We start from the raw sequence: 19,474 nt of genomic DNA, 5'->3' as shown, positions 1-19,474 counted from the left end.
CTGGGCGCTCTGCAGGACCTATAGTGGGAAAACAACAGAGACACATTCATGGCGCGATAGTGGCGCGCTGCCACAACGTTTTCCTAGCAAATTCCCAAGTTTTTTTATTATTCTTCATGAGTTTTCATCCCTATAATAAAATCCTAAACCCTAATTGACAATATAATGAATATTTATGAAGAATCTACCAATCCCAAGTAATTACCAATCAATTTATACCAAAAATAGATTTGAATTCACAAAATACATCATAGCTCATGTAATTGAAGTTGAAATTAAGAATATTCAAAGTTTTAATTGAAACTAATGGAAGATTTAAGAAATTGTTTGGGAATCATGGGTGAAAAGTACCCATGGATGAATCCCACATACCTTGAATACAAATTTTGAAGAAAAATTGAAGAAGAACTTGAAGATCAATGGAAAAATTAAGAAGATTCTTCCTAGATCTTCAATGGAGATCTAGAGAGCCCTTTTTTGTAGAGAGAAGATTTTAAGGATGGGTGATTAGTGAATGAATAAGGAAAAATCAAGATCTTTGGGAATTAAATAGATTAGGAACTTAGACCAAAAACCGTCTAGATTCATTCCCCCAATAAAAATAGGGAAAAGACTGTTTTGACCTCAATGAAAATCTCCCTTAACTTACCAATGGATTCACCAAGGCTAACTATTCATCTTATTATATCATACTCTATCTTAAACCCGAGATATTACAATATCTTTCCTTTAGGAACATTCTTCCTCGAATGAGATTCGACTAATATAGGAAGGACATGTAAAAAGGACTAAAGACCCAATGTGAACATGAGGACACTTGAAAAAGCATAGAACATGTAAACTTCATACTTAACATAAGACATAGTCTTTGAGAAAAAAAAAATCATTTTCATGAATCATGCATGAATATGAATGGCATATGGAACTAAAACGTAGGAGCTCTTAGAGGATTTGAGTATAAATGTCTAAGTACCTTAGGATGAATCCGAAGGAAAGATGTAAGGATATTGTTTCCTCATATCCGCTTCTTCCTCCCATGTAGCGCTTTCGACTTCTTGATTTCTCCATAAGACTTTAACTGATGCAACCTCTTTGTTCCTTAATCTTTTCACTTGACCGTCCAAAATCTCAATCGGGATCTCCTCATAAGTCAAATTCTCTTCAATACTCACCTTCTCTATTGGCACAATAGAATTTGGATCACCCACAAACTTTTAAACATTAACACATGAAATACCGGATGAACCAAACCCAACTCAAGTGGCAAGTCTAACTCATATGCCACTTTACCAATACTCTTCAATATTTTATAGGGTCCTACATATCTAGGACAACTTTCCTTTCTTATCAAACCGTATTACCCCTTTCATAGGTGAAACCTTCAAATACACCATATCATCTACATCAAATTCAAGTTCTCTCCTTTTAGTGTCCGAATAGGTTTTTTGATGACTTTGAGCCATCTTCAATCTCTTTATTATGAGCCTTACTTTCTCCATTGCATAAACTACCAAATAAGGACAAATCAATGCGATATCACCTACTTGAAACAACCCCACCGGCGACCTATATCTTCTCCTATACAAGACTTTAAAAGGAGACCTTTGAATGCTAGAGTAATAACTATTATTGTAGGCAAACTCAATCAATGGAAAATGCTCATCCCAACTTCCTTTAAGATCAATCACACACGCCCTCAACATATCCTCCAAGGTTTGAATCATTCTTTTGGCTTGTCCATCGGTTTGAGGATGGAAAGAGTACTTAGCTTGACTCTAGTACCAAGACCTTTCTGAAATGACTTCCAAAAATATAAATTGAATTGAGTACCTTTATCCGATATAATCGGCAAATGAACACCATAAAGTTTCACAAGTTCATGAATGTACAACTTAGCATAGTCTTCGTCACCATAAGAAGTCTTGATCGGTAGGAAATGTGCCAATTTAGTCATTCGGTCCACAACAACTCAAATAGAATCATGTTGCCTTTTTGTGTGAGGCAAACCCATGACAAAGTCCATATTCACATCTTCCCACTTTCAAGTAGGGATTTTAATATCTTGAGCTAGACCTCTCGGTCTTTGATATTCAACTTTCACTTATTGACAATTAGGACACTTAGCCACGAACTCTGTTATGTCCTCCTTCATGCCATTCCACCAATACACCTCCCTCAAATCACGATACATCTTGATGTATCCCGGATGAATTGAATACTAAGAACTATGAGTCTCATTCAATATCAACTCTCTTAGTCCATCAATATTTGGAACACACAAATGACCTTAGTAACATAATACCCCATCTCCCCCTAGGGAGAAAGACTCAATTACTTTTTCAGCAACTGACTTCTTTAATTCAACCAAAATTGGATCATTGTCTTATTTGGCCTTAATGTCTGCCGCAAGAGACGATTCCGAATCATTATGTATAAGAATGCCTCCATCATTGGAATCAACCAAACGTACACCTAAAAGTGCCACTATATGGACCTCTTTAACTAATTCCCTCTTACCATCCTCAACATGTGCAACACTATCCATAAGCAACCGACTAAGAGAATCGGCTACAACATTTGCCTTACCCAAATGGTACGGTATGCTTATGTCATAGTCTTTTAGATGCTCAAGTGACCTCATTTGCCTAAGGTTCAAGTCCCTTTGGCTAAACACATATTGCAAGATTTTGTGGTTGGGAAACACATGAACATGCACCCCATAAAGATAATGGCGACAGATTTTCAAAGCAAATACAACCGCCGCAAGTTCAAGATCATGGGTTGGATAGTTCCTTTCATGCACTTTAAGTTGCCTAGAGGCATAGGCTATAACTTTACCATGCTGCATCAAGACACAACCCAGACCAACACATGAAGCATAACAATAAATAACCCATCCAAACCATCGGGCAATGTCAAAAGAGGAGCCGACGTGAGATGACCCTTTAATATTTGAAAACTCTTCTCACATTCATACGACCATTGAAATTTTTCCTTCTTCTGTGTCAACTAAGTAAAAGGTAAAGAAATAGATAAAAACCTTTAAAGAACCTTCTATAATATTCGGCTAAGTCCAAAAAGCCTTTAATATCCGAAGGAGATAATAGTCTAGACCAATTCTTAACCGCCTCCATTTTCTTTGGATCTACTTGTAACAACCCCTAAAATGTTGTATGTCGGTATTTCAATTCTCGATGAAAATAATACAGCCTTTGTATTTTGGGCATAACTTTTCATAGGTTGGTCCAAATTAGGTGATTCAAATTTCTGGGTAACCACAACATCCTTACCTACAACCTTCATGAAGAACATATCTTAAGATTCGGAGTATAAGTAGGTCAAATAAATTAATCTTTGCAAGATATAGTACTGTAACGGAATTGAGTGTTTATAGAAGAAACTTCATATCTCACTGTAGGTTGCTCCAAATTGGTTGATTCTTGAACGATATGAAACTAGACTTCCATATCTACAATTCTTATGAAGACACCAAATCCTAATAAGGAATTTATCTTATTCAAACGCAGCTCCGAAAAAGAGTATTCTGTTAAAAAGAACTCATCTTACCTACCATGGAAAGATCTAGATACATTTGACATCATGCATGACATAAATTGTCCTCCATTTAACATCATCCATGACATCAATATATTCCATTAAATTTTCAGATTTTTCTTTATAATTATTTTATTTATTGTTAGGTCCCTCTTTCCCACCTATAAATACCCACCTTATTTCCTCATTTTAATCATCAAGCTTTCTTCAGCATTTCTTCTCTCTATATACTTCTTCTCAAATATAGTTTTAGTTTTAGTAGTATAAAAATACTACTCCGGTGATTCTTATACTCCGGGTAGTACACAAAACGCTCTGGCGAGAAGAAAAAGTTAGGGGTCCAAGAGTGTTCCAATTCGGAGTAAACCTTCGGATTTAAGGTATGTAAGGCTTTCATAGCATTGGATTGAGTTCATCCATGCGCCCAATATTTAAATTTATTATAATTGAGTTATAGTTGAGTTTTATCCAAATCTTGAATTCTAAATGAAATAATTCTTCTTCTATTAAGTTAGATATATTTAGGCATTAATATTATTATTATTGTTATCTCTCATATTGTTGGAATTATTGTTCATGGCTACTTTCCCATGAATCCTAATTGATTTGATGTTCATTAATATTTTTACACATATTTTGAGTAAAGATGTTGGCTTTTTAATATTTTTATTGATAAAATGAGTGATATGAATTAATACTATATATGTATTTTATTGAGTTTTGAAAGAGCAAAAGAATTGAGTTTGAATGAATTTGAGTAAATGATGTTTTGAGCAAGATGTTTTGATGAGATGTAAATGATGTTTTTGAAGTATAATAATTGATGAAGAGGTAATGAGATGAGTTTGATGATTTAAATTAAAGTCCAATGAGACTAGATGATGATTTAATATGAGTATATATTTTGGGAGTAGTATTTAGCACCGAGTTGGGTAAGAGTTTAATTGACTCAAACCCCAGAACTATGTAGCCAGCGTAGGATGGAGGCTAAGCCTCTTAAGTCCCAAAAAGAGGACTTTGATGAGTGGATCCAAGATGGTGTTGTCCTTTACCCTGGCAAGGTATTGGATGGATGTGGCAACGACATCGCTTTGTTGTATCATCACTAGCTCATAAGTGATGGTTGTCGGTTAGAGAAACTCCCAACTGAGTAAGCGTTGCTTATTACTATTATTTTTATTATTATATTTTAAACTTGCATTACATATTTATGTTGAGATGATGTTGAGTTCTGAGCTGAGTTTTCTTAAGAGGAGTTTCTTGATATCTGTCCTTACCTTCCTACCATTTTACATACTCGTACATTCCACGTACTGACGTCATTCGACTTGCATCATTTTATGATGCAGATACAGGTGTTAGAGATCCTCAATAGGCGTATCGTTGAAGATCATTTCTTTTCAGCTATTTGGTGAGTCCTTCTTGTATTCGAAGGAACTCCTTATCCTTTTATTATTATTGAGTGTGATGTTTCTTTTGAGGTAGCCATGGACATGTCATTGGCACCATCTAAGAGTATTAGAGGCTTCATAGACAGAGTTTGATGATGTAATCGGAGTAGTTCTCCTTAGAAACTACTTCTTCTAAGAATTATCTATTTTTCCTTTGATGATGACAAGCCCACATTAGTATTCTTAAGTCTTCCGCTGATGAATAAATAAGAAATGAGACCAAGGGGTTCTCTCGGAAGCCAGAAATAGTTTCTGAGTGCCGGCCACGCCTAGGGTACCCTCTCGGGGCGTGACAAACTTGGTATCAGAGCACAGATTTCAAGATTCCTAGGGTGTCTATGAAGCCGTGTCTAGTAGAGTCTTGTTTATGGGTGTGTCGTGCACCACACTTATAATCAGGAAACTATAGGACATTAGGAATTATTTCACTTCTTTCATAATCTGAGTTCGTGCGATAGAGTTTAACTCTATAAAAACTTTCTTTCTAATTTGTGCGTTTACACGTTTCAGACATGCCTCCTAAACGTTCAGTTAGTCAGAGGAACGCTGCCAGCACTGAGGTTCCACAGTCAATGATGCCTCCAAAGAGAACTAGGGGCCGACCTGCAAGGTCTACTGAGGTACCCCAAGTACCTACTGTTCAGACCACTCCTACTTCTGAGAAAGATTTTCGAGGAGCGATTGCTATGCTCACCCAGTTGGTGGTTGCTCGAAATAGTAGCCAAAGTTCACCAACTCCTAGATCTAGTTATCAAGAGCTATCTGCTGCCACGAGGATCAGAGATTTTCTGGGAATGAATCCACCGGTCTTCACGGGTTCTAACATTGATGAAGACCCCCAAAATTTCATTGATGAGATGTGGAAGATATTAAAAGCGATGCATGCTACAGAGATCGAGGGGGTTGAGTTGGTGTCTTATCAACTCAAGGAAGTGGCAAATGTCTGGTATAACCAGTGGAAAGAAAGTAGAGGTGAGGATGCAGATCCTGCTCTTTGGAATGAGTTTGAAAGAGCATTTCTTGATAACTTCTTTCCCCAAGAGCTACGTGAAGCAAAAATTGAGGAGTTTGTGAACCTCAAGCAAAAGAGTATGACTGTGAAAGAGTATAGTTTGAAGTTTATTCAATTATCCAAATATGCCCCAGAAATGATTCCTCATATGAGGTCTAAGAAGAGGAAGTTTGTCTCTGTCCTAGGCAAACATGTAAAGAAAGAATGTAAGGCAATGCTAATGATTTCTGACATGGATTTTTCTAGATTGATGGTGTATGCTCAGCAGGTTGAGGATGACAAGAAAAAGGACCGAGAGGAACACCTAAGCAAGAAGGCTAAGTCTGCTGGACATGAGAATGAGCAGAAGCAAGGGAAGGGTAACAAATTTTTCTTTCAGAAAAGGTCTTCCAATTATGCACCTTCCCCAACAAATGCTTTTATACCTAATACCAGGTATGATTAGATATCGCTAAGTCACCAAAACTTTCAATCTCAAGGTTCTCAGTCCCAATTAAGTATGGCTCAAGGTTCTAGAGGGAAACCACCATGTACTAGATGTGGGAGGCTCCATTTGGGGGAGTGTCATGTGGGCACCAATGCTTGCTACAGATATGGAAAGACAGGTCACTTCCAGAATGAGTGTCCTTCAAAGAGGCAGGGAGATAAAAGTAGTAGAGCTCAGTTTTCTTCTGCAGCTCCACAGAATAGAGGTAATCATAGAGGTGCAGCTTTAAGTGCAGGTGGGGGAACCAACCGTCTGTATGCTATGGGTAGTCGCCAAGACCAAGAGAATGCACCCGATGTTGTTACTGGTATGCTCCGAGTCCTTTCTTTTGATGTGTATACATTACATGATCCGGGTGCTACATTATCTTTTGTGACTCCTTACTTGGCTAGTAAATTTGAGATCCTTCCTGAGTGTCTTCTTGATCCTTTCAGCGTGTCTACTCCTATTGGTGAGTCTATCTTAGCTGAGAGGGTCTATAAAAATTGTACTGTATCAATCTATCATAGGGATACCATGGCTAACTTAGTTTAGTTGGACATGGTTGATTTTGATGTGATTCTTGGCATGGACTGGCTTTATTCTTGTTATGCTTCAGTTGATTGTAGGACCCGAATTGTCAAGTTTCAATTTCCAAACGAGCCTATCTTAGAGTGGAAGGGGAATTCTGTAGTGCCTAGGGGTAAATTTATTTCCTACCTTAAGGCTAGAAAATTAATCTCTAAGGGATGTATATATCATATAGTCCGAGTCAAAAATATTAATGATCAGACTCCATCTCTTGAGTCAGTTCCCATTGTGAATAAGTTTCCTGAAATCTTTCCTGAGGATCTACCCGGAATCCTTGCTGATAGAGAGATAGACTTTGGTATTGATGTCCTTCCTGATATACAACCTATCTCTATTCCTCCTTATAGAATGGCTCCTGCTGAGTTGAAAGAGTTGAAAGAACAACTGAAAGACCTTCTAGATAAGAGGTTTATTAGGCCAAGTGTCTCACCCTGGGGCGCTCATGTCCTATTCGTGTGAAAGAAATATGGGTCCCTTAGAATGTGCATTGATTACTGACAGCTAACAAGGTCACCATTCAAAACAAGTACCCTCTCCCCAGAATAGATGATTTATTTGACCAACTTCAGGATGCCACATGTTTCTCTAAGATAGACCTCAGATCAGGCTATCACTATTTGAAAGTAAGAGAATGTGACATCCCGAAGAAGGCTTTTCGAACCCGCTATGGTCATTTTGAGTTTCTTGTTATGTCCTTTGGATTGACAAATGCTACAGCAACTTTTATGGACCTCATGAACCGAGTATTCAAGCCATACCTAGATAAGTTTGTAATTGTCTTCATCGATGATATTTTGGTCTACTCTAGAAGTAAGAGTGAGCATGCTAATCACCTTACGATTGTCCTTCAAACTCTTAAGGAGAAGGAGTTGTATGCTAAGTTTTCAAAGTGTGAGTTTTGGCTTGAGTCTGTAGCATTTCTAGGCCATATTTTATCTGGGGATGGAATCCAAGTTGATAGTCAAAAGATTGAGGCAGTTAGGAACTGGCCCCGACCCACCTCTCCAATCGACATAACGAGCTTCTTAGGTTTGGCTGGTTAATATAGGAGGTTTGTTGATGGATTTTAATCCATATCCTCACCATTGACTAAGCTGACTCAGAAGAAGGCTAAGTTTCAATGGCCTGATGCTTGTGAGAAAAGTTTTCAAGAGTTGAAAGCTAGATTGACTACTGCTCCAGTACTATCCCTACCCGAAGGAACAGATGGTTTTGTAATCTATTGTGATGCTTCAAGAGTTGGGTTGGGATGTGTATTGATGCAGGAAGGTAAGGTCATTGCCTATGCCTCCAGGCAGCTTAAGACTCATGAGAGAAACTACCCCACTTATGACCTTGAGTTGGCAGCTGTGGTATTTGCTCGTAAGATTTGGCGTCACTATCTTTATGGTGTACATGTGGATGTGTTCACAGACCATAAGAGCTTACAGTATGTATTCAGCTAGAAGGAGCTGAATTTGAGGCAGAGGAGATGGCTAGAGTTGCTCAAGGATTATGACATGAGCATTTTCTACCACCTAGGTAAAGCAAATGTAGTTGTTGATGCTCTTAGCAGGTTATCTATGGGGAGTACAACCCATGTGGAAGAGGAAAAGAAGGAGTTGGCAAAGGAAGTGCATAGACTTGCGCATTTGGGAGTTCAACTTATTGACTCTAGTGAGGGTGGTACAATAGTACGAAATGGAGCTAAATCATCTCTAGTTGCAGAGGTGAAAGAAAAGCAAGATCAGGATCCCATTCTTCTTCAACTGAAGGATAAGGTTCACAAGCAGAAGGTAATGGCTTTTACCAAAGGGGGAGATGGAGTGTTGAGATATCAAGAAAGATTATGTGTTCCAAGTGTTGATGGTGTTAGGGAGAGAATCATGAAAGAAGCCCATAATTCTAAGTATTCCATCCATCCAGGTTCAACAAAGATGTATCATGACTTGAGAGAAGTATACTGGTGGAGTGGAATAAAGAGAGATATAGCAGAGTTTGTGTCCAAGTGCCCGAATTGCCAATAAGTTAAAGTTGAGCACCAAAGGCCTTGTGGAGTGGCTCAGAATATAGAGATCCCGGAATGGAAGTGGGAAATGATCAATATGGACTTTATTACTGGTTTACCACGAACCCGCAAACAGCATGACTCTATTTGGGTGATTGTGGATAGGATGACTAAATTGGCCCATTTCTTGCCGGTTAAAACTACGAACACTGCAGAGGATTATGCCAAACTGTATCTTAGAGAGATTGTTAGACTGCATGGAGTTCCTTTGTCTATCATCTCTGATAGGGGAGCTCAATTTACTTCTCAGTTTTGGAAGTTATTTCAGAAGGGCTTGGGTTCAAGAGTGAACCTTAGTACTGCTTTTCATCCGCAAACAGATGGTCAGGCAGAGTGTACGATACAAACTTTGGAGGATATGTTAAGAGCCTGTGTCATTGACTTCAAAGGTAATTGATATGATCATTTACCTCTTATTGAGTTTGCATACAATAATAGTTTCCATTCGAGTATTCAAATGGCTCCTTATGAAGCTTTGTATGGGAGGAGATGTAGATCACCAATTGGTTGGTTTGAAGTTGGTGAAGCTGAGTTGATTGGACCAGACTTGGTTCACCAAGCTATGGAGAAGGTGAAAACCATACAAGAGAGGTTGAGGACTGCTCAAAGTCGCCAGAAATCCTACACTGATGTTAGAAGAAGAGATTTGGAGTTCGAAGTGTACGATTGGGTATACTTGAAAGTTTCACCCATGAAGGGTGTGATGAGATTTGGAAAGAAAGGGAAGCTTAGTCCCTGCTACATTGGTCCTTATCAGATTATGACGAGGGTAGGTAACGTAGCCAATGAATTGGAGTTGCCTCCAGAATTAGCTGTTATTCATCCCGTGTTTCACATTTCTATGCTTAAGAAGTGTTTGGGAGATCCTTCACTTGTTGTCCCAGCTGAGAGCATTGGGGTGAAAGAGAGTTTCAGTTATGAAGAGATTCCAGTTCAAATTCTTGATCGTCAGGTTCGCAAATTAAGAACTAAGGAAGTGGCATCTGTCAAAGTCCTATGGCGAAATCAATTTGTTGAAGAGGCTACATGGGAAGCTGAAGAAGATATGAAGGCTAACTATCCTCATCTATTTATGTCTTCTGATGACGATATTCAAGGTAATATTCCTTACTTCTACCTTTGAGTCTATGTTTATTCTTGAGTTTGAATCATTAACCATTTGAGTATCGGAGTTGATCTATTGATGATATTCATTCTTTATGTCTCCTAGTTTCATCTTCATTCGAGGACGAATGATCCCAAGGGGGAGATATTGTAACAACTCCTAAAATGTTGTATGTCGGTATTTCAATTCTCGAAAAAAATAATACACCCTCTGTATTTTGGGCATAATTTTTCATAGGTTGGTCCAAATTAGGTGATTCAAATTTTTGGGTAACCAAAACATCTTTACCTACAACTTTCATGAAGAACATATATTAAGATTCGGAGTATAAGTAGGTCAAATAAATTAATCTTTGCAAGATATTGTACTGTAACGGAATTGAGTGTTTATAGAAGAAAATTCATATCTCACTGTAGGTTGCTCCAAATTGGTTGATTCTTGAACGATATGAAACTAGACTTCAATATCTACAATTCTTATGAAGACACCAAATCCTAATAAGGAATTTATCTTATTCAAACGCAGCTCCGAAAAAGAGTATTTTGTTAAAAAGAACTCATCTTATTACTATTATTTTTATTATTATATTTTAAACTTGCATTACATATTTATGTTGAGATGATGTTGAGTTCTGAGCTGAGTTTTCTTAAGAGGAGTTTCTTGATATCTGTCCTTACCTTCCTACCATTTTACATACTCGTACATTCCACGTACTGACGTCATTCGACTTGCATCGTTTTATGATGCAGATACAGGTGTTAGAGATCCTCAATAGGCGCATCGTTGAAGATCATTTCTTTTCAGCTATTTGGTGAGTCCTTCTTGTATTCGAAGGAACTCCTTATCCTTTTATTATTGTTGAGTGTGATGTTTCTTTTGAGGTAGCCATGGACATGTCATTGGCACCATCTAAGAGTATTAGAGGCTTCATAGACAGAGTTTGATGATGTAATCGGAGTAGTTCTCCTTAGAAACTACTTCTTCTAAGAATTATCTATTTTTCCTTTGATAATGACAAGCCCACATTAGTATTCTTAAGTCTTCCGCTGATGAATAAATAAGAAATGAGACCAAGGGGTTCTCTCGAAAGCCAGAAATGGTTTCTAAGTGTCGGTCACGCCTAGGGTACCCTCTCGGGGCGTGACACTACTTTAATCCCATCACTGGACACCATATGGCCAAGAAATACAACTTTCCTTACCCAAAATTCACACTTACTAAATTTAGCAAATCATTACTTTTGTCTCAATGTTTGCAACACAATCCTTAAGTTACTCATTTGATCTTCCTCATTTTGAGAATAAATCAAGATTTCATCAACGAACGCCACTACAAACATGTCCAAGTATGGCTTGAAAATATGATTCATCAAATTCATGAATATAGAGGGAGCATTAGTCAAGCCAAATGACATTACTACAAAATTTAAAATGACCATACCTTTCCGAAAAGTTATTTTGAGAATATCAAACTCCTTTACCCACAATTGATGATAACCGGAACGGAGGTCAATCTTAGAAAAATAGCTTTCTTCTTGTAATTAATCAAATAAGTCATCTATCTTTGGAATTGGGTACTTGTTCTTTTATGGTGACCTTATTCAATTTTCGGTAGTCTATATACATTCGGAGTGACCCATCTTTCTTCCTAATAAATAACACGGGAGCACCCCATGGTGAAATGCTCGGTCTTATAAAACCCTTATCCAACAAATCCTTTAATAGCTCTTTCAACTCCTTAAATTCCGCCGGAGCCATACGGTAAAAAAGAATAGAGATAAGCTGGGTATCACAAAAGAAATCTATGCCAAAGTCAATTTCCCTTTCGAGAGGAATACTGGACAAATCATTGGAAAACATATCGAAAAACTCATCAACTATAAGGACCGACTCAAGAGTAGGAGTTTTCAAATCAACGTCCCTAACTTGCATAATATGATAAATACACCCCTTGAAAATTATTTTTCGAGCCTTAATACATGAGATAAATTGACCCTTAACCACCGAATTATTACCCTTCCATTCAAGAATAGGCTCATCAGGAAGGTGAAACTTAACCATACAAGTCCTACAACATATGGATGTATAAGCGGCATGTAACCAATCCATGCCAAGGATGATGTTAAAATCGGTATTGTCAAGTTCAACAAGATATGTGAGATGAATTGTAGGTGATGTCACATGGAGGACTATTGATGTCATTGGTGATGTCAAATGGGTCTAGATCTTCTATAATTGGTGAGATAAATCTTTTTTTATGGAATATCCTTTTTCGAAGGTATGTTTGAATAAGATAACTTCCTAATTAGGCTTTGATATCTCATATGAATTGTAGCTATAGAAGGCTTCTTTCATGTTGTTAAAGAATCAACTGATTTAGAGCATCCTACAGTGAGATATGATTTTTCTTCTATAAATACTCCATTTCGTTATAGCACCAGGTCTTGCGAAGATTAATCTATTTGTCCTACTTAGCCTCCGAATCTTAAGCTATGTTCTTCACAAAAGTTGTAGATAATGATGTTGGGGTTATTTTAAAATTTGAATCACCTAATATAAACTAATCTATAAAAAGTTATTCCCAATATACAGATATTTTTGAAGCTTTTTAACAAAGGAGTTTGTAGTTCTTAAGTGTGTTTTTTTGAGATATAATGGTACTTTATGTCTATGCGCAGAAAAACAAGTAGTGGAAATGAAAATTGGAGTATGAGCTAAATTTACCAAGTGATTGATCAGTGGTCATGTTTGACGAGCCATGGAATCCATCCACGGCCATGCTTTTGACCATGAGAAAGAATAGAAAGTGGGCAACAACTACCTCAAGTTTATGTGTTGTTTGATGAGTTGTGGAACCAGTCCACAGACCATCTTGTCTCCAATCAACTAAAAATCCGCAACTTAGCGAAAGGTCTCTCAAGACCATGGTACAATCAGTGGACCGTCAAATGATTCCACCAACCATGGAATGACTTGTGAATCACTACGAAGACTAGACTTAGAAATCACAACCATGGTCGACTCCTGACTTCGACAGACCGTTGATCTAAATAACGGTCTGTGAATTACTGTCGCGACCTAAGTTTTCCTATTTTGTTTAGAATAGGATTGATGTTTATAAATACATTTTTAGGGTTGTTTTACACATTATGTAGTTTGTTGGATATTGTTACATACGTTTGAGTCAAGGAAGACATGTTGATCATTGTCTTTGATTCTCGATTTGTTGCTATTATTTTGGAATTGTTTTATGGTTAATACAAGTTCATTTCTTCTACTCATCTCTTACAAGTTATTTACCACGATTTCTTGTCAGTCTTATGATCTAAATCTTGAAAGCATGAGTAGCTAAATTCATAATTAGGGTTGTGAAAATCATGATGGATTAACGAACACAGGTGAAGACAAACTAGTGATTCTTGAATGATCAAGCTGCATGTATTGTTAATCTCTTCTCTTTGATTGCGTGCTTTGTAAAGATTGCAAACTTTAGAAATCGCCATAAATATTCACTTCATTGAAAAAGAAGTAAAGGTTAGAAAAAGAGATCAACAATAGAAATTTGAGGCTACTAACCCTCATCTAATGATTTGAACTCTCACGAGGATAATCAATCTGAAATCATTAATGAAACATAATATACACACACTTACAGGCTAAAAGGATATAAAGTGGCCTTCATCTAATAGGATGAAAAGACTTTAGTTGAACTCATATTTATTACTTTTGCATGCATATAGTCAGAGATAGATCACTAGTAGTATAAACATGGTAAGCTATGAAATCACAGAAAAAAATAGAACTGGCATACTCTCATTATGTGAGCAGAAACAACAATAGCTTTCACCGAAGTGGTTAATGACAATACAGGTTACAAGTACTTTTACTTTTCATGTTACAATTCCCCCTTGAAATAAAGACTATCAGTCGGATATTCAAAACTGACATATTTCTCACCATATTCTCTGTAGGATTCGACCCCAACTTTATTTGAATTTTATATTTGACAGCGATCATTTTATATCTCAGTTTAGAGGTGTAATTTGGGTGCATCACTCCCTACAAGTTCGTCTACGCACCTGCCTTCTTTTTCTCTTTGTCCACATCACTAGGGGACAATTCTTTTTCTCTCCTCGGTGAGATCCTTTCTTCTTTCTCGAAGACGTCCCCTGGGGTGGTTGATTCCTTTGGTTATTTGCCTTTAGTAAATCCTATCACCACATCCATGCCTCCGACCGACACGTGTTTTAGCCAAGTTTTTCCCAATACAGTTTCTTAAATTTTAAGAGTATTTCTTTAAGCAATATTGCCCAGCAAAATATGGCGGACCATGTTTGAAGAGGAATACTATATGATGTTTTTTGGTCTTCATGACCATATTAAGCTCTACTTACCTTGCATACTTTTCATAGTATCTAATTATGTAGAACACTGTAACCATGAGTTGTAACACTTGTAATCCTTGTCACTATCAAGGGCATAAAGGTAAATTGACCAGAGTAAATATTGTACACTAATAAACCACATGAAATAATGGTAGTACGATTCTATTAATCTTCATGGAGGAAGATAAAAAGCCATATGCTCATTGATAGGATGAAACACTTGAAAGCTTATGATCACTCTTCACTAACACATACATACATAGAGACTTGCATAAGAGAGTTTCTAGCTTATAAGCTCCCATTCATCACCTAATACAAGTTTAAATGTTTAAGAAAGGAGAGAAGATCAAGACGCTAAATTTTTAAGTCTGGTTATCAATTCTCATGGCTCAAGCTACATCTTTTTGAACTTACCTTGTGTAGTAACTAATTTAACGGTGTCTTGTGTAGAACTTGGCTATGACAATTTTCAATTTATAAATTTCCTTTTGACTTATTATCACTATAATTCTGGAAATTACAGAATTTCACGTGTTTTTGAAGCCAACTCCCTTGGTCAGAAGGGAGATAAATAATGTACTTATTGCTGCTTCTGATTGTTATATGCAGTAGGCTACATGACATGAGGACGAAAACCTTTTCCCTGTATTCTGATAAATTTAACACGAAAGATACATTATTCCAGGTATATAATTTGCTGTAATTGAGATACAACATTAATACTTAAATCTTTAGCATAGAACAGTTTCAGCTAATACATCTCAAGTTTTACATGCTTCTCACACACATATGTTTAGAGGAACACCCTCTTTTATTTTCTCACATTTCTCTGACAATGATATAGCCATTCCAACAACGGGGCAGTGCATAGAGTTTGAAGAGGGAAACATATCTTACAATATGAGCTGCTTTGGCAATTTTAGAGCTCCAGCACAAAGTCTACAACAAAACAAAATCTGCTTAGTCACAAATATTGGTTTTGCTAAGTTGTACTTAATAATTTCTTCTAAAACAAATATACCACATCTTGAACGGAGAATTTTTTGTTGCTTTTCTTAATAATGCAAATTTATGAGTGTGCATGCTATTGAACAATATCGGGGTTGATTTTCTATATGAACAAGATATCTTTAAGGGATAATCAGAGTAGGCAGATTCTTTTTAATTATGAAATGTGATTGGTGTCTGCCAAAATATTTGAGAATCACTTACAATCTGCATCAGTTTTGATCCAGCATTCTCGGTTCTCATTTAAATCACCATCTAGTGTGGACTGTTGCATGTTAGACTGACCCTTGATGCTATCCTTTGAAAGGAGATGGTGAGGGATAATCGTGATATCGTCACGTGCAAGTGATAGTCCTCCACGGTCATGTGCCCTCTCATTTTTTGAGGACTTATCAGGCTTCTGTGCTGCTATTGAGCTCTCAGGATGGACTTTTCTGTGGAACATTTGTAGGATCTGCACGATTGCAAATATTTAGTTGGAGACTAACAAAATTTATTTCGAAATTCCACTAACAATAATATCTGAATTAGTGAGGTCCAATTGTTATTTGCACAAGAGAGTATTAATTGCAAAAAAGATTATGGTGGCAATTCAAATGCCTACTTATTACAGAGATTTAGTTTTCTTTCACAGGATATTATCAAAAAGTAGTATAAGTTCCTAGCATTTTGAATGTTATCTCTTTATGAGACATACAAATCAAACCTTCTTCATCTCAAAGCTTAGATGATCATAAACATAGCAGTTATCTATGTTCATTTAGAGGAAATCCATAATTTAGAGAAGGACAAAGGCACCTACCTTATGGGGTTTTGGTTCTGCTGAAACAGAATCAACAGTTCCCCCAGAAGCTGCTACTGAGTTCCGAGAGGAAGCATGAAGCATCTTTTTCTTCAGTATTTTTTTCATGAGGTGTACAGCAGATTTATCAGAATCCTTGTCTGGCCGCTTCTCATATTTAGCTCCATAGTTTTCTTCTGCTAGTTTAGTTTTCTGAAATAGCTCGCCAAGCGAAGGCCTATGTTCTTTCTTTGCAGAACCAGGACTTGTCTCTTGCAACTCAACAGTTGATCCAAAGAGATAGCCTTGAAGTGGACACACTGTTGTTCCGTTTCCATTGTTCTCTGCACCTTCCAATTGCTTACCACTTAATGTAATGGTGCTACCTGTACGTTAAATGTATAATAATTAATTTTAAGATTTTCAGATAATGTAATTGCACACTTCATCAACCTATATTAATATACCATGGCTGCTTCTCCCAGTGCTAACATAGCTGTTTCTTCCTGAAGAAAGATTACAAGTATCATCTTTAGCTTCCGCTCCCAGCACCTTCTCCAATTCATCATTGATCAGCTTCAGTTCATTTTCTGTCACTTCAGTGTCCTTTTCAGCAATATTTTCGACGGAGATGGAAAATGTTGGTGTTGAGGGATCATCAAGAAGGGGATCAGTACCAAGTGTACCAATTGCAAGGAACCCATGGAAGAGCTCAGAAAGAGAAGCAGATGACTCTTCTTCGAGGTCGTCTTGATCTGCCCTTGTTGCTGCCTCTAGACCAGCAAATGATTTCCTCAGGTGATTGTCTCTTTGGGTTTTGCTCAAAGACTTATTGTGAAAATTTGATTTTGGGTAGCAATGTATATCATCCAGTGATGGCTGCCCAGTAAGACAAGCACAAGGATTTCCTGACACAACAAAAATGTCACCTTTATTCTCCCTGCTCTTAGTAGCATTCATGGCAGGAAAATTTGAACAGAAAAACGTACCTACAGAAAATTCCTTTAGTGGTTCACTGCTATTCTGTCGAAACTTACGATGCATCCAACCAAGTAACTGCAACAAATTAAACAAGGATGATTATGGCTACGGTAGTACAATTATGGATAAGAAAACAAGTCTTAAGCTTACTTTAACAGAATATATTGGTTACCTTCATTTTGGGAATATCTAGCTAGCTGCACTGATCTTAATGTGAGGAACAACTGAACTGAAGCTTTAATTAGTTTATGTGAGTTATTTATAAAGAGTTTATTGTCATGTTGGACAGCTTTAGGAAGCATACATGAAGTCACAAAGTTTGTGCTTGACTGTTTATTCTAATTTCTGTTAATTCTTCAGGTAAAAATTGTGGGGAAGAAGTATGTTTTTTTTCCCCTTTGGCGAATAAGTTACGTTTCATCAATCATTTAACTGTAATGATGTATAAAGGTTCAGTTCAATTATATTTTTATTTTAATTGTAATAGGAGCAATGTTGATTATGGGTGCCTATCATCTGGTCTTTCTTACTTAATGTTTTGACAAATGTAGACTGAACTTCCAGTGTTGTAAGATGATATCAGTGTTTCTCAGGCACATCTCTTTGTATGCATCTAATTTCTCCTTCAGACTTGTTATGATATGTCTGCATGATTATTAAATTTCTTTTTTACTTAAAATATAATTTCAAGCTATACTGAATGATTAGGCTTATGAAAAAAGAGATATATAATAGTAATTGGTTGGTAGCAGTTCAGGTATGATATGGCAAGGTGGGAGGTATTATTTATTATATCAGAGGAGATTAATTTAATTTGCCTTTAATATAGTAATATAATAGGACTAATGAAACAGATTATATTTTTTTTCTTGTGGTCATCTGCTATAGGTCCACTGCCTTGCATGGATTATCAAATTTGAAGAACTTAAGATGTAAACATGTTGCACACGTGTCACTAATAAGGAAACAAGTCATTTAATCTAAATTAGAACTTATTATAATTTTTCTATGACCCTTATATTGTGTACTATATTTACTTGGGTAATGTTATTCAGTCATATTGAATTACTCGGCAACATCACTTTCCGATATTCTTCCTTTTACTCCACTCTGTGGAGCTTAAAAAAGTTCTAAGTAGAACAAACTCTCTATAGGCAGTTGAATGACTGAATCTAAACTTCAACAGAATAGGGTCTTTTTTATGGATTTACCTTATAGTATATATTAGTAGTGTAAATTCTATCTATTATTGTACCAGGTAATCTATGTTATTTTTCATATTACTAATCCACACTTCTTATGGATAGTTGTTGGTAGTAGTTAATATCTTTTCTATGTGGCCTCCTAGTGTCTTTTGTTAGATTTTTAAACAGATAAGAAAAAATAAGGTTTTGCAACAGATTTTTACATTCATATGACATCTTACATAAGGCTTGAATACATATAGCTATATAAGTTTTTTCAAAAAGTAAGTAGAGTCTATACATATCCAACCACTTACAAAACAAATTCCATAAAACAAGGATTACCCTTCCTTTACAAACCAAACATAATATTTAAAAGAGAACACTACTAGACTAAAAAACTATCTAGAAAATCTCATTTTCTAACACTCCTCCTTGAGATTTTTCTTGGATACTCCCAGCTTAGCCCTTAGAACTTCAAATTTCCCCTTAGGAAGAGCCTTGGTCATGATGTCTGCAATCTGCTGATCTGAGCTGCAATGAACAAGTTTAACTTCGTCATCCTTCTCTGCTTGTCTGATAGCGTGAAACTTCACATTTATATGCTTGCTACGACCATGTTGCACTGGATTTTTGGCCATAGATATTGCTGACTTGTTGTCAACCTTAATGACAGTAGCTTCAATGTCATTTTGCTCCAGATCACATAGAATCTTTCTTAACCATAGAGCTTGATTAGTTGCACCAGCAGCGGCGATGTATTCAGCTTCTACAGAAGATTGAGCTACCACCTCTTGCTTCTTTGAATTCCATATCCAGAAGTACTTTTCATATCAAGTGTAAAAGCATATCCAGAAGTACTTTTCATATCATCAATGCTTCCTGCCCAATCACTATCTGAATAACCCA

The 19,474-nt window shown here is 36.7% G+C and overlaps 1 protein-coding gene across 1 annotated transcript; it reads right to left on the bottom strand.

Moving 5' to 3' along the window:
• Window positions 1-15,128: 15,128 nt before the first annotated feature.
• On the bottom strand, window positions 15,129-17,903 carry LOC129876148 (protein LAZY 1-like). The gene is made up of 6 exons (XM_055951495.1): window positions 17,554-17,903; window positions 17,390-17,456; window positions 16,868-17,308; window positions 16,422-16,786; window positions 15,824-16,073; window positions 15,129-15,550 (listed from the first exon to the last, which is right to left on the bottom strand). The coding sequence occupies exons 1-6, from the start codon at window positions 17,557-17,559 to the stop codon at window positions 15,531-15,533; spliced, it is 1,149 nt and encodes a 382-aa protein (XP_055807470.1). The 5' UTR covers window positions 17,560-17,903; the 3' UTR covers window positions 15,129-15,530.
• Window positions 17,904-19,474: the final 1,571 nt, after the last annotated feature.

This window comes from Solanum dulcamara, chromosome 2 (assembly GCF_947179165.1).
Source record: "Solanum dulcamara chromosome 2, daSolDulc1.2, whole genome shotgun sequence".
Lineage (NCBI taxonomy): Eukaryota > Viridiplantae > Streptophyta > Magnoliopsida > Solanales > Solanaceae > Solanum > Solanum dulcamara.
The sequence above is the reverse complement of the archived record's forward strand: the minus strand, read 5'-3'. Positions and strand labels throughout refer to the sequence as shown.